Raw genomic sequence first — 15023 nt, forward strand, 5'->3', positions numbered from 1 at the left:
TGAGGCACCTTAGGATATCGGAAACCTCTGGTGGAGATTTGGGTCAGAACCTGGGGAGTTTCTAGAGAAACTGGTGAAGATCTGGGGATGGGCTCCGGGCGGCCGTGACCCTGCTGGAGTCGGGGGGGACCTCCAGCCCCCCGGGGGGTCCCTGCGCCTCCTCTGCCGAGCGTCTGGGTTTGATTTTGGGAGTTTCTCCATGAGCTGGGTCCGTCAGAGACCCGGGCAGGGGCTTGAGTGGATCGCAGGGATCCACAGCAGCGGCGGTGACACCTACTACGCGCTGTTGGTCCAGGGCCGTTTCAAGATCTTGAGGGACAACGGGCAGAGCTCGGTGACGCTGACCATGAGCAGCCTCAAGGACGTGGATTCCGCCACCTATTTCTGCGCCAAAACTCTTGATAATTATGTCGGTGGTACTGGTTATAATTTTGACGTTGTCCCCGACACCGTGGCTGTGACCCCTCCATCCCCGTTCCCCAGCCCCGTCCCCAAAGCCCAGCCCCTGACCCCACTCCTGCCCCTCTCTCCCAGCCCTGCACTGCCTCTGCCCCAAATGTCCCCTCGGGGCCACGCTCGGCGCCCTCCTTCCCCAAACGTGGCCGAAATGTCAGGATTTGGGGCCCAGGTTGAGGTCGGGGCTCAGGCATTCAAACTTTGGGCCCAGAGCCCCGATGTGAGGCCGGTGGGGCAGATTGGGGTCGGGGCTGTGCCTCGGGGCCTGCAGGGGAGATTTGGGGTGAAACCGGACGAGTCTGGGGGCAGCGGTTGGGGTTTGAGGGACGAGGCTGAGCTCAGAGTGCCCCCGGCCCTGATTTGGGGCCAGGAGCTGCGATTTGGGGCCAGAGCAGCGCCAGGGTGGGACAGAGGGGCAGGAATGGGGCCAGGGGCTGCGGGGAAGGGGCTGGGGCATGGGGACAGGGGGGACATGGGGACGGGGCTGGGACGACAAATATCAGCAGCGTAAGCATTAAGACCAGCCCCTTTGGCGCAGAAATAGGATCCGGAATCCTCGTCCCTGAGGCTGCTCATGGTCAGCGTCACCGAGCTCTGCCCGTTGTCCCTGGAGATCCTGACCCGGCCCTTGACTGAATTAGCGTAGGTGGTGTTGCCAATCTTACTGATTGCTGCAATGGCTTCCAGCCCCTGCCCGGGTCTCTGGCGCATCCAGCCCATCCCAAAACCCCCGAAATCGAAGCCGGAGGCGCGGCAGAGGAGGCGCAGGGACCCCCCGGGGGGCTGGAGGTCCCCCCCGGACTCCAGCAGGGTCACGGCCGCCCGCAGCCCATCCCCAGATCCTCACCATTTTCGCTCAAAACTCCCCTGGTTCTGCCCCAAATCTCCACCAGATGTTTCCGATGTCCTAAGGTGCCTCAAACCCTGCAATTAACCCTGATCTCCTCATTAATTAACTGGACTCCTCATCCTGAGCATTGCACCTTGATTTCCCAATTATTATCTCGTTAACAACCCTCAAAACCCCTCGGGCCAACCAACCCCGGCACATCCCGGCCATGGCCACCAACCCCCTCCCTGCGCTGGCCCTGCTGGCCCTGCTGGCGCTCCCAGGTGGGTCCCGCCCCTTTTTCCAGCTGGCCACACCCTGTTTGAGGTCTCGACCAATCAGGATTCTGATCCCCATCTCCCCTTTTCCCCGCAGGGCTCCGGGCGGCTGTGACCCTGCTGGAGTCCGGGGGGGACCTCCAGCCCCCCGGGGGGGTCCCTGCGCCTCCTCTGCCGCGGCTCCGGCTTCGATTTCCGGAGTTTCTCCATGTACTGGGTCCGCCAGAGGCCCGGGCAGGCGCTGGAATACGTCGCAAGCATCTACAGCAGTGGTGGCACCAACTACGCGGATTCGGTGTGGGGCCGGTTCAGGATCTCCAGGGACAACGGGCAGAGCTCGGTGACGCTGACCATGAGCAGCCTCAAGGACGAGGATTCCGCCGTCTATTTCTGCGCCAAACGTTCTGGTAGTGGTTGTTGTAATGCTGGTGCTTCTCTTGCCCAATGTGATTGATCACCAGGTCCCCCCTGTCCCCATTTGATTGACATTTGTCCCCACCAGACTGGCACAGTGGCCCGAGATCCGGCCCATCGCCGTCAGCTTTGGGGAGCTTGGTTGAGACTTGGAGGCACCAGCGGAGATTGGGGGCAGAGCCAGCTCAGAGCTGGGACACGGGGACAGGAACGGGGCAGGGGCTGGGGCTGGGGGAAGAGATTGGGACAAGGGGACAGCTGGGGACGCAGTGACGGGGGGCGAGGCCAAAATGAGATCCAGCAAAACCTACACCAGCACCAGCAGATTTGGCGCAGAAATAGACGGCGGAATCCTCGTCCTTGAGGCGGCTCATGGTCAGCGTCACCGAGCTCTGCCCGTTGTCGCTCGTCATCGTGAACAGGCCCTGCACCGAATCCGCGTAGTATGTTTTGCCACTGCCTCTGCTGATACTCGCGACCCACTCCGGAGCCTGCCCGGGTCTCTGGCGGAACCAGAACAATCCAAACTTCCCGAAATCAAAGCCGGAGGTGCGGCAGAGGAGGCGCAGGGACCCCCCGGGGGGCTGGAGGTCCCCCCCGGACTTCAGCAGGGTCACGGCCGCCCGGAGCCCTGCGGGGAAAAGGGGAGATGGGGATGGGAACAGCTCAGCCCTTGACCCAAACCCTGACTCTTGGAACCCAAATTGTGACCCTCGGAACTCCCCAACCTCCTCCTGGTGGTCCTGCTGGCGCTCCCAGGTGGGTCCTGCCCCTTTTTCCAGATTGCAACTCCCATTTCTTGCCCACAGCCAATCAGGATTCTGATCCCCATCTCCCCTTTTCCCCGCAGGGCTCCGGGCGGCCGTGACCCTGCTGGAGTCCAGGGGGGACCTCCAGCCCCCCGGGGGGTCCCTGCGCCTCCTCTGCTGCGGCTCCGGCTTCGATTTCGGGAAGTTTGACATGCACAGGGTCCGCCAGAGACCTGGGCAGGGGCTGGAGTGGGTGGGGACTATTGGCATCAGTGGCAGCACCGCCTACGCGGCGTCGGTGCAGGGCCGGTTCAGGATCTCCAGGGACAACGGGCAGAGCTCGGTGACGCTGACCATGAGCAGCCTCAAGGACGAGGATTCCGCCGTCTATTTCTGTGCCAAATGTTACACCTCTGGTTGTGGTCCTAGTATTGATGCTGGTTATGGTGACGATGCCGGTGCTGGCTGCACGCCCAGGTGCTGAGCGAGCAAACATTCCCATACTCCCACATTTTACCCTCAAATCTTTCCTCTTGACATCAAATCTTGACCATTTTTCCCCAACCTCCTCCATCATTGCCTCCACTCCCACAAGTCTGTGCAGCGTCAAGCGTTTGACTCAAATCCCAAAGGTTCTCCCCCAAAACTCTGCCCTCTGCGCCCCAGATCTCAGCGGGGTTCACTTGTGACCATCGGCCCCAAACTCAGCTGGCTCTGCCCCCAGTCTCCGCTGCTGGCACCAACTGTCAGCTCTTGGCTCCGAGTCCCAACCGAGCTCCCCAAACCGGGGTGCAAACGGCCGAGATTGGGGTGAAATGGGGCAGATTTGGGTCGGGGCAGTGCCTGGGTGCCAGCACTGGAATTCCAGGGGACAATGGCTCCATGCTGGGGGCAGTGGCTGGGATTTGGGGGACAAGGCCGTGCTCAGGGTGAAACGGGCCCGGATTTGGGGCCAAGAGCTGAGATTTAGGGCCAAAATTTGAGATTCGGGGCAAACCGTTCATATTTGGAGCCACGGAATTTGAGAATGACACAAATCCTGGGAATTTGGCCAGGAGTAGAGCTTTGAAGGAAGGACCCAGGGACAGGGGCCCGGTGGAATCCCGGGCATTGGGGTGGGGGCAAAACCATCAGCACCATAACCAGGCCAAGCACCAAAATGTTTGGCGCAGAAATAGACGGCGGAATCCTCGTCCTTGAGGCTGCTCATGGTCAGCGTCACCGAGCTCTGCCCGTTGTCCCTGGAGATCCTGAACCGGCCCCGCACCGAATCAGCGTAGTTGGTGCCACCACTGCTGTAGATGCTTGCGACGAACTCCAGCGCCTGCCCGGGACTCTGGCGGACCCATTACATGGAGAAAGTCCCGAAATCGAAGCCGGAGGCACGGCAGAGGAGGCGCAGGGACCCCCCGGGGGGCTGGAGGTCCCCCCCGGACTCCAGGAGGGTCACGGCCGCCCGGAGCCCTGCGGGGAAAAGGGGAGATGGGGATCAGAATCCTGATTGGCTGCGGGTCCTAAGTCGGCGTGGCCATCTCGAAAAGGGGCGGGACACACCTGGGAGGGCCAACAGGGCGAGCTTGACCAGGAGCAGGAAGAGGCTCGAGGTTTCTGGCCGGGATGTGCTGGGGTTGGAGTCCCATGAAATTTTTGGGGTTCGTTAATGAGCTTTTAATTGTGCGATCAGTGGAGAAGGAAGTGGACCAGGTTTCAAGAGAATAAATGAAAGGATCGGAGTTAATTGCAGTGTTTGAGGCGCCTGAGGGTCCTGGAAACCTCGGGTGGACATTTGGGAGCAAACCAGGGGATTTTGGGGATAAACCAGTGAATGTTTACCACAAAGTCAATCCAAATCTTGATCCTTATTGTTAAATCTCCACATTTAGAGCAAAGTTTTGAGGCACACGGGAGATTTGGGGTCAGGAGCTGTGGTTTGGGGTGGGAGGGTGAGAACTGGGGCCAAGCCAGGGCCAGGCTGGGATCAATGGCCAAGAGCTGGGGCTGGGGCTGGGCTTGGGGGAAGGGGCTGCGCTCTGGGGACGGGGGGACTCGCAGATGGGGACGGGGACAGCACCAGTGTCAACAACAAGACCAGAAAAAGCAACAGGACCCCAACCAGCACCAGAAGCTTTGGCGCAGAAATAGACGGCGGAATCCTCGTCCTTGAGGCTGCTCATGGTCAGCGTCACCGAGCTCTGCCCGTTGTCCCTGGAGATCCTGAACCGGCCCTTGAACGACGGCGCGTAGTAGGTGTAGACACCATTGTAGTTGATCCTTGCAACGTATTCCATGGCCTGCCCGGGCCTCTGGCGGATCCAGTACATGTCGTAGCTCCCGAAATCGAAGCCGGAGCCGCGGCAGAGGAGGCGTAGGGACCCCCCGGGGGGCTGGAGGTCCCCCCCGGACTCCAGCAGGGTCACGGCCGCCCGGAGCCCTGCGGGGAAAAGGGGAGATGGGGATGGGAACAGCTCAGCCCTTGACCCCAAAACCTTGATTCTTGGAATCCAAATTATGACACTTGGACTGACCCATCTTCCTTGTTCTGTTCCTGCTGGCGCTCCCAGCTGGGGCCCGCGCCTTTTTTGGCATGGCCACGCCCAGTCCTAGGCCTCGACCAATCAGGATTCTGATCCTCATCTCCCCTTTTCCCCGCTGGGCTCCGGGCGGCCGTGACCCTGCTGGAGTCCGGGGGGGACCTCCAGCCCCCCGGGGGGTCCCTGCGCCTCCTCTGCCGCGCCTCCGGCTTCAATTTCGGGAGCTACGACATGTTCTGGGTCCGCCAGAGACCCGGGCAGGCGCTGGAATGGCTCGCAGGGATCCACAGCAATGGTGGCAGCACCTACTACGCGCCGTCGGTCAAGGGCCGGGTCACGATCTCCAGGGACAACGGGCAGAGCTCGGTGACGCTGACCATGAGCAGCCTCAAGGACGAGGATTCCGCCGTCTATTTCTGCGCCAAAGCTGCTTCTGCTGCTAGTTGGAGTGCTGTTGTTTTTGTGGGTTATATTGACGACACCGGTGCTGTCCCCGTCCCCATCTGCGAGTCCCCCCGTCCCCAGAGCGCAGCCCCTTCCCCCAAGCCCAGCCCCAGCCCCAGCTCTTGGCCATTGATCCCAGCCTGGCCCTGGCTCGGCCCCACTTCTCACCCGCCCACCCCAAACCACAGCTCCTGACCCCAAATCTCCCCTTTGTGCCCCAAATACTGTTGAAAAAGTGGAGATGACAGGCCAAGGGTTCAGATTTGAGTCAACTTTGCGGCCGAGAGCAGAGAATTTGGGGCAGAAGCAGTTCAGAGTCAGGACCTGGGGACAGGAATGAGGGGAGATGGGGATGGCAACAGCTCAACCCTTGACCCAAACCCTGACTCTTGGAAAACAGATTGTGACTCTAGGAGTTCATCATCTTCCTTCTCCTGGTGGCCCTGCTGGCCCTCCCAGATTCCTCCCACCCCTTTTTTTGCATGGCCACGCCCATTCTCAGACCTTGACCAATCAGGATTCTCATCCCCATCTCCCCTTTTCCCCGCAGGGCTCCGGGCGGCCGTGACCCTGCTGGAGTCCGGGGGAGACCTCCAGCCCCCCGGGGGGTCCCTGCGCCTCCTCTGCCGTGGCTCCGGCTTCGATTTCGGACAATTTGGAATGTTCTGGATCCGCCAGAGACCCGGGCAGACGCTGGAGTTCGTCGCCAGTATCACCAAGGGTGGTTACACCTGGCTCGTGGATTTGGTCGAGGGCCGGTTCACGATCTCCAGGGACAACGGGCAGAGCTCGGTGATGCTGACCATGAGCAGCCTCAGGGACGAGGATTCTGGATCCTATTTCTGTGCCAAATCTGCTGATGCTAATATTGCTGGTGCTGCTGTTGTCACTGCAGTTTGGGGTTTCAGCCCCGTCCCTTTCCCCAGCTGTCCCCAGCGCCTTCCCCCAGCCCTCCCTGCCCCAGCCCTGCCCCTGTGTCCCAGCCCTGCCCTGTTTGCCCCAGCGCTGCCTCTTGGCCCCAAACCCTGCCCTGCTCCTGCCCCAAACTCAGCTCTGGGCCCCAAATCTCAGCCTCGGCCCCAAAAGGGCCCAAAGGGGCGAGGTTTGGGGACAGCGGGGGAGCTTTGGGGCAGCGGCTGCGGCTGGGAGCCCAGAGGGGAGATTTGGGGCAGAATCGGGCGAGTTTTGGGGCCAAACCTGTTGGGTTTGGGGCAGAACCATTTAGGGGTTTGCGGTCAGTGGTTGGCGGTGCATTGGGGCATGGCTCTGGACAAACAGCCCAGGTTTGAGCGGAAGGCCGAGATTTGGGGAAAATGGTAAAAATTGAAGAGAAAGACCAGTTAGGGAGCAGTGAGGGAGGTTTGGGAACATGGCTGCAAGTTGGGGGCAGTGTCTGGGATTTGGGGGATGGTTCTGGACAATCCTGGGATGTCTGGGGCCACGAGCAAAATGAGAAACAAAAGCAACAGCCCCAAATGCACCAACAGCATAAGCACCACCAGCAGCAGAACATTTGGCGCAGAAATAGGATCCGGAATCCTCGTCCTGGAGGCTGCTCATGGTCAGCGTCACCGAGCTCTGCCCGTTGTCCCTGGAGATCCTGAACCGGCCCTTGACCGACGGCGCGTACGCGGAGCTCCAACCTTCCTTCCTGATGCTCCCGACCCACTCCAGCGCCTGCCCGGGCCGCTGGCGGATCCAGAACATGGTGGAACTGCTGACATCGAACCCCGAGGCGCGGCACAGCAACGCCAGGGAACCCCCGGGGGGCTGGAGGTCCCCCCCGGACTCCAGCAGGGTCACGGCCGCCCGGAGCCCTGCGGGGAAAAGGGGAGATGGGGATCAGAATCCTGATTCGTCGGGATCTCAGAGTGGGCGTGGCTATGCTGAAAAAAGGGGCGGGACCCAGCTGGGTGTGCCAGCAGGAACAGAACAAGGAAGATGGGGAGGTCCAAGTGTCATAATTTTAGGCCAGGAATCAAGGTTTTGGGGTCAAGGGCTGAGCTGTTCCCATCCCCATCTCCCCTTTTCCCCGCAGGGCTGCGGGCGGCCGTGACCCTGCTGGAGTCCGGGGGGGACCTCCAGCCCCCCGGGGGGTCCCTGCGCCTCCTCTGCCGAGCATCCGGCTTCGACTTCGGCAAATTTTGGATGGGCTGGATGCGCCAGAGACCTGGGCAGGCGATGGAATACGTCGCGACTATCACCAACGATGGCAACACCTGGTACTTGGATTCAGTCAAGGGCCGGTTCAGGATCTCCAGGGACAACGGGCAGAGCTCGGTGACGCTGACCATGAGCAGCCTCAAGGACGAGGATTCCGGATCCTATTTCTGCGCCAAATGTTTCAACAATCGTTGTGGTGGTGCTGCTTATGTTTACGGTGTTGATGGTGGCTGTTGTCCCAAACCCTCTCCTCTGTGTTCCCAAATGTCCCAGAATTCTCTGATCCTTCCCCCAAACCCCAGCCCTTCTCCTCCAATCTTCACCATTTTCCCCCAACTCTCGGCTTTCCCCCCAGTTTTGACCGTTTCCCCCAAATCTCGGCCTGCCCCTCGCCCTCGGGCCGTGTGCCCGCAGCCGTCCCCCAAATCTCAGCCTTTCACCCCAGATTGCCGCTCCCTCCCCTGGCGGCCATCGGCCCCAAAATCCCTCTGGGGCAGCCCCAGATCTGCGCCCCGGGCACCGAACCCGCGCTGGGGCACCGGATCCTGAGGGTTTCACCAAAAATGGGCAGCGACAGGGAAGAGGTGGGGCTGGGAGAGGGGAATTTGGGGGAAAACGGGGGAGATTTGGGGCAGAGCCGGTTCAGGGCTGGGACACGGGGACAGGGACGGGGTCAAAACCATGAGCAGCAGCATTAGCATAGTAACCACCAGCAGCTTTGGCGCAGAAATAGACGGCGGAATCCTCGTCCTTGAGGCTGCTCATGGTCAGCATCACCGAGCTCTGCCCGTTGTCCCTGGAGGTCCTGAACCGGCCCTTGACCGAGGGTGCGTAGTTGGTGCCACCACCATTGTTCCTGATCCACGCGACCCATTCCAGCCACTTCCCAGGTCTCTGGCGGACCCAGTACATTCCGTAATTCCCGAAATCGAAGCCAGAGCCGCGGCAGAGGTGGCGCAGGGACCCCCCGGGGGGCTGGAGGTCCCCCCCGGACTCCAGCAGGGTCACGGCCGCCCGGAGCCCTGCGGGGAAAAGGGGAGATGGGGATGGGATCAGCTCAGCCCTTGACCCGTCCCAGACGTTCCCAAGGTTCCCTCCTCTGCCTCGCGCCCGCCGGCAGGGACGGAGATTGCCGCCCCCTCCCACGCCCTGAGCCCCAGCCCCCCGTGGCTCTGGCGCGGGGGCGCCGGCCGGGCTGCGGCGGGGCGTCTGCCAGCTGTGCCTGCAGCTGCGCTCGCCGGCCCCAGAGCGGTTTCCCACAGGAAGCGGCCCCGAAACAACGGGTCCCGCCCGCGGCTGGGGCTGGCTCGTCCTGTTTTGGGAGCACGGACCGGCTGCCCCCGCGTGCAATCGATTCCTTCTCCATTGCCTTCAGCTGCTGCCCCTGCACAGAGGACAAGGAAAGAGCCCCGAGTTCACCAAAAACCTGGAGATTCTCCCCAGTGTGAGCAGACAGATCGATTGGCCGGGCACGAGGATTTCACCTCTCTGTTGGTGGCTCCATTCCGCTCCCGTCCTTCTGTCTGTCTTTATCCTCTCCCCGCAGGGCTCCGGGCAGCCGTGACCCTGCTGGAGTCCGGGGGGGACCTCCAGCCCCCCGGGGGGTCCCTGCGCCTCCTCTGCCGCGGCTCCGGCTTCGATTTCGGGAAGTTTGGAATGTTCTGGATCCGCCAGAGAACCGGGCAGACCCTGGAATACGTCGCGATTACCAACAGCAATGGTGCTTACACCAACTACGCGCCGTCGGTCAAGGGCCGGTTCAGGATCTCCAGGGACAACGGGCAGAGCTCGGTGACGCTGACCATGAGCAGCCTCAGGGACGAGGATTCCGCCGTCTATTTCTGCGCCAAACGTGATGCTGCTGGTGCGGGTGCTTACGCTGCTGATATTTGTCATTCCGGCCGAGTTCCCGTCCCCGTGTCCCCCCTGTCCCCGTGCCCCAGCCCCTTCCCTGCAGCCCCTGGCCCCATTCCTGCCCCTCTGTCCCACCCTGGCGCTGCTCTGGCCCCAAATCGCAGCTCCTGGCACCAAATCAGGGCCGGGGGCACCCTGAGCTCAGCCTCGTCCCCCAAACCCCAACCAGGACTAGGAGAAAGGCTGACTTCAAGAGAAGCAGCTGGGATATGGGCACAGGTGGAGACACCGCGATTGGGGCAGCGCCAAAAGCACGGTAACCAATGCCAACACCATAACCAGCATTAGCACCACCATAACTATCGTAACATTTCCAGCAGAAATAGGACCCAGAATCCTCGTCCTTGAGGCTGCTCATGGTCAGCGTCACCGAGCTCTGCCCGTTGTCCCTGGAGATCGTGACCTGGCCCTTGAACGATGGCACGTAGTCGGTGCTGCCACCATTGCTGTTGATATTCGCAAGCCATTCCAGGGTTTTCCCAGGTCTCTGCCGATACCAGCCCATCCCAAACTTCCCAAAATCGAAGCCAGACGCTCGGCAGAGGAGGCGCAGGGATCCCCGGGGGGCTGGAGGTCCGCCCCGGACTCCAGCAGGGTCACGGTCGCCCGGAGCCCTGCGGGGAAAAGGGGAGATGGGCATGGGAACAGCTCAACCCTTGCCCCAAACCCTGACCCTTGCATCCCAAATTGTGACCCTTGGAGTTCATCATCTTCCCTCTCCTCCTGTTCCTGCTGCTCCTCCCAGTTGGTCCCGCCCCTTTTTCCTGATGGCCACTCCCACTTCAAGCCCACAGCCAATCAGGATTCTGATCCCCGTCTCCCCTTTTCCCCGCAGGGCTCCGGGCGGCCGTGACCCTGCTGGAGTCCGGGGGGGACCTCCAGCCCCCCGGGGGTTCCCTGCGCCTCCTCTGCCGAGCGTCTGGGTTCGATTTCGGCAGTCACACCATGTTCTGGATCCGCCAGAGGCCCGGGCGGGCGCTGGAGTTCGTGGCCGCCATCGAGGGCAGCGGTGGCGACAGCAGATACGCGCCGTCGGTCGAGGGGCGGTTCACGATCTCCAGGGACAACGGGCAGAGCTCGGTGACGCTGACCATGAGCAGCCTCAAGGACGAGGATTCCGGATCCTATTTCTGCGCCCGGCGTTTCACCGGGGGCTGGTACATCAATGCTGCCTCTGTTGGCGCCGGGTGTGGTGGCGATGCCGGGCCAGGTCACAAACCCCACCCGCAGCGTCCCCAGCTGGGCCAGGAGGGCGATGGGGAGACCCCCAGGGGGTCCTCGCTCCTCCGGGTGGGATTTTGGGAATTTTGACACGAGCTGGGCGCGCCAGAGCCCCGGGGAGGAGCCGGGATGGGTCGGAGCGGTCAGCAAGGGTGGGTTCATTCCCCTGGAACATTCCATCGGTCAAGGGCCGGGTCAGCGTGGCTCGGGACAGCGGGCAGAGCTGGGGGACGCTGGCCATGAGTGACCCCAAGGATGAGGATTCCTGCCCCATTTCTGTGCCAGAAATTCCGATGGTTGTGCTGCGTCTCTTTGTTCCCGTGCTACTGGCTGTGGTGACCGCGCTGGCCTTGACGCCACCCCCACGGCGTTGTCCCCAGCTGTCCCCAAACCCAGACCCACAACCCAGCCCCTTTCCAGGCTTGGGGTCAGCGTGAAAATTCCCCTGGGGGGGCCTCGATCCTCTGGCCCAGGGCAACCAAGGAGAGATTGACCAGCCCAGGTGAGGACAGCAGGGCCAGGGCTGGGGCAGGGGAAGGGTCTGGCGACAGCTGGGGACAGCAGGGGACACAGCCTTGGGGGCAGGGCCAAAACCATATGCTGAGTAATCTGGAGTGGCAGCAAAATATTTAGCGCAGAAATAGACGGCGGAATCCTCGTCCTTGAGGCTGCTCATGGTCAGCGTCACCGAGCTCTGCCCGTTGTCCCTGGAGATCGTGAACTGGCCCCGCACCGAATCCGCGTACCAGGTCCTGCCATCACTGCTGTGGATACTCCCAACCCATTCCAGTGCCTGCCCGGGTCTCTGGCGGATCCAGAACATTCCAAATTGTCCGAAATCGAATCCGGAGGCTCGGCAGAGGAGGCGCAGGGACCCCCCGGGGGGCTGGAGGTCCCCCCCGGACTCCAGCAGGGTCACGGCCGCCCGGAGCCCTGCGGGGAAAAGGGGAGATGGGGATGGGAACAGCCCAGCCCTTGACCCCAAAACCTTGATTCCTGGCCGCGAACTGTGACCCTTAGACCTCCCCTTCTTTCTTGTTCTGTTCCTGCTGGCGGTCCCAGCTGGATCCCGCCCCTTTTTTCGGCATGGACACGCCCACTCTGAGGCCTCGACCAATCAGGATTCTGATCCCCATCTCCCCTTTTCCCCGCAGGGCTCCAGGCAGCCGTGACCCTGCTGGAGTCCGGGGGGGACCTCCAGCCCCCCGGGGGGTCCCTGCGCCTCCTCTGCCGCGGCTCCGGGTTTGATTTCGGAAATTTTGAAATTTACTGGATCCGCCAGAGATCGGGGAATGTGCTGGAATTCGTCGCACAGATCAACAGCAAGGGCGACAACGCCGTGTACGCGCCGTCGGTCAAGGGCCGGTTCACGGTGACAAGGGACAATGGGCAGAGCTCGGTGACGCTGGCCATGAGCAGCCTCAAGGACGAGGATTCCGGATCCTATTTCTGTGCCAGGTGTTTCGACAGCAACTGTAAATGGTTCGCTGTTTCTGCTTCTGGCACTGCAAGGTATGGTGACAATGCTGGTGGTGGCCCCAAGCCCCGCCCCTGGTGCCCCAAATGTCCCAAAATCCCCAATTCCTTCCCCAAACCCCAGCACTCGGCCCCACTCTTGGCCGTCTACCCCAAACTCCGCCGTCGCTGCCCCCATTCCCGGCTTTCCCCAGTTTTGCCCGTTTCACCCCAATCTCCCCCGGCTCCCCGGGCCCTGATTGGAGGAGGCCGGGGCTGGAGGCCGGGGGTGAAGGTTTGGGGCCCAAGGTGGAGTTTTGGGGCAGAGGCGGGCGAGGGTTTGGGGTCGGGGGTCACCACTGGTGCCAATGGGGACAAAGGGTCAAGATGTGAGTGACGAGGCGAGGTTTGGGACAGAAATCGGGGCTTTGGGGACACAGTGATGGGAGCGCAGCAAAACCCGGGAGCTGGATTCCATCAACACCATCGTCACCAAAACCAGCAGCAGCACCATAACCATCAGCAGCCCTGGCGCAGAAATAGGATCCGGAATCCTCGTCCTTGAGGCTGCTCATGGTCAGCGTCACCGAGCTCTGCCCGTTGTCCCTGGAGATCGTGACCCGGCCCTTGACCGACGGCGGGTACCAGGTGCTGCCACCGTTGCTGATATACGCGACAAATTCCAGCGTCTGCCCGGGTCTCTGTCGAACCCATTGCATGGCAAAACTGCCAAAATCGAAGCCGGAGGCTCGGCAGAGGAGGCGCAGGGACCCCCCGGGGGGCTGGAGGTTCCCCCCGGACTCCAGCAGGGTCACGGCCGCCCGCAGCCCTGCGGGGAAAAGGAGAGATGGGGATGAGAATCCTGATTGGTCCAGGGCTCAGAGTGGGTGGGGCCATCTGGAAAAAGGGGTGGGACCCACCTGGGAGGATCACCAGGAGCACAGGAAGAGGAGGATGGGTCAGTCCAAGGGTCACAATTTGGGTTCCAAGGGTCAGGGTTTGGGTCAAGGGCTGAGCTGTTCCCATCCCCATCTCCCCTTTTCCCCGCAGGGCTCCGGGCGGCCGTGACCCTGCTGGAGTCCGGGGGGGACCTCCAGCCCCCCGGGGGGTCCCTGCGCCTCCTCTGTCGGGCGTCCGGCTTCGATTTCGGGAGCTACGACATGTTCTAGATCCGCCAGAGACCCGGGCAGGCGCTGGAATACGTGGCAATGATCAACTACGATGGTGTCTATGCTGAATACGCGCCGTCGGTCAAGGACCGAGTCACGATGTCCAGGGACAACGGGCAGAGCTCGGTGACGCTGACCATGAGCAGCCTCAAGGACGAGGATTCCGGATCCTATTTCTGTGCCAAAGCTGCTGGTGGTCACGATGTTAAGAGTGCTGCTGATTATTTTGACGCCGTCCCTGTCCCCGTGTCCCAGCCCTGAACCGGCTCTGCCCCAAATCTCCCCTGTTTTCCCCCAAATTCCCCTCTCCCAGCCCCACCTCTTCCCCATCGCTGCCCATTTTTGGTTAAACCCTCAGGATCCGGTGCCCCAGCGCGGGTTCGGTGCCCGGGGCACAGATCTGGGGCTGCCCCAGAGGGATTTTGGGGCCGATGGCCGCCAGGGGAGGGAGCGGCAATCTGGGGTGAAAGGCTGAGATTTGGGGGACGGCTCCGGGCAAACGGCCCGAGGGCGAGGGGCAGGCCGAGATTTGGGGGAAACGGTCAAAACTGGGGGGAAAGCCGAGAGTTGGGGGAAAATGGTGAAGATTGGAGGAGAAGGGCTGGGGTTAGGGGGAAGGATCAGAGAATTCTGGGACATTTGGGGACACAGAGGAGAGGGCTTGGGACAGCAGCCATCATCAACACGATAAGCACCAGCAGCACCAGCCCAACCACTGCGGAAAAATTTGGCGCAGAAATAGACGGCGGAATCCTCGTCCTTGAGGCTGCTCATGGTCAGCGTCACCGAGCTCTGCCCGTTGTCCCTGGAGATCGTGAACCGGCCCTTGACCGACGGCGCGTAGTTGGTGCTGCCACCACTGCTGCTGATACTCGCGATCCATTCCAGCCCCTGCCCAGGGCTCTGGCGCACCCAGCCCATGTCGTAGCTCCCGAAATCGAAGCCAGAGGCGTGGCAGAGGAGGCGCAGGGCCCCCCCGGGGGGCTGGAGGTCCCCCCCGAACTCCAGCAGGGTCACGGCCGCCTGGAGCCCTGTGGAGAAAAGGGGAGATGGGGATGAGAATCCTGATGAGTTCAGGATAGTGGGCGTGGCCATGCCGAAAAAAGGGGCGGTACCCACCTGGGAGCGCCAGCAGGAACAGAACAAGGAAGGTGGGGAGGTCCAAGTGTCAATTTTAGGCCAAGAATCACGGGTTTTGGGTCAAGGGCTGAGCTGTTCCCATCCCCATCTCCCCTTTTCCCCGCAGGGCTCCGGGCGGCCGTGACCCTGCTGGAGTTCGGGGGGGACCTCCAGCCCCCCAGGGGATCCCTGCGCCTCCTCTGCCGCGGCTCTGGCTTCGATTTCGGGAATTACGGAATGTACTGGGTCCGCCAGAGACCCGGGCAGGCGCTGGAGTGGCT

The 15023-nt window shown here is 62.0% G+C and overlaps 1 pseudogene and 4 gene segments (V, D, J or C); 2 read left to right on the forward strand and 3 right to left on the reverse strand.

Annotated features, from left to right (window-relative positions):
- Positions 1–610: 610 nt before the first annotated feature.
- On the reverse strand, positions 611–1516 carry LOC119696312. The segment is given in 3 exon segments: positions 611–721; positions 937–1298; positions 1498–1516. Coding segments are annotated over 3 exon segments (492 nt in total).
- On the forward strand, positions 1479–11104 carry LOC119696405. The segment is given in 2 exon segments: positions 1479–1569; positions 10614–11104. Coding segments are annotated over 2 exon segments (531 nt in total).
- A 323-nt stretch (positions 11105–11427) lies between these two features.
- LOC119696313 lies at positions 11428–13486 on the reverse strand. The segment is given in 4 exon segments: positions 11428–11522; positions 11594–11720; positions 13075–13283; positions 13375–13486. Coding segments are annotated over 4 exon segments (543 nt in total).
- A 17-nt stretch (positions 13487–13503) lies between these two features.
- Positions 13504–13884, forward strand: LOC119696314 (annotated as a pseudogene).
- A 93-nt stretch (positions 13885–13977) lies between these two features.
- The window catches only part of LOC119696315, a 4356-nt gene continuing 3310 nt past the window's right edge, over positions 13978–15023 (reverse strand). The window contains 2 exon segments of the V gene segment in view: positions 13978–14171; positions 14319–14654. Coding sequence covers positions 13978–14171; positions 14319–14654 — 530 coding nt within the window.

This window comes from Motacilla alba, unplaced genomic scaffold (genome assembly GCF_015832195.1).
Source record: "Motacilla alba alba isolate MOTALB_02 unplaced genomic scaffold, Motacilla_alba_V1.0_pri HiC_scaffold_28, whole genome shotgun sequence".
NCBI classification, from domain to species: Eukaryota; Metazoa; Chordata; class Aves; order Passeriformes; family Motacillidae; genus Motacilla; species Motacilla alba.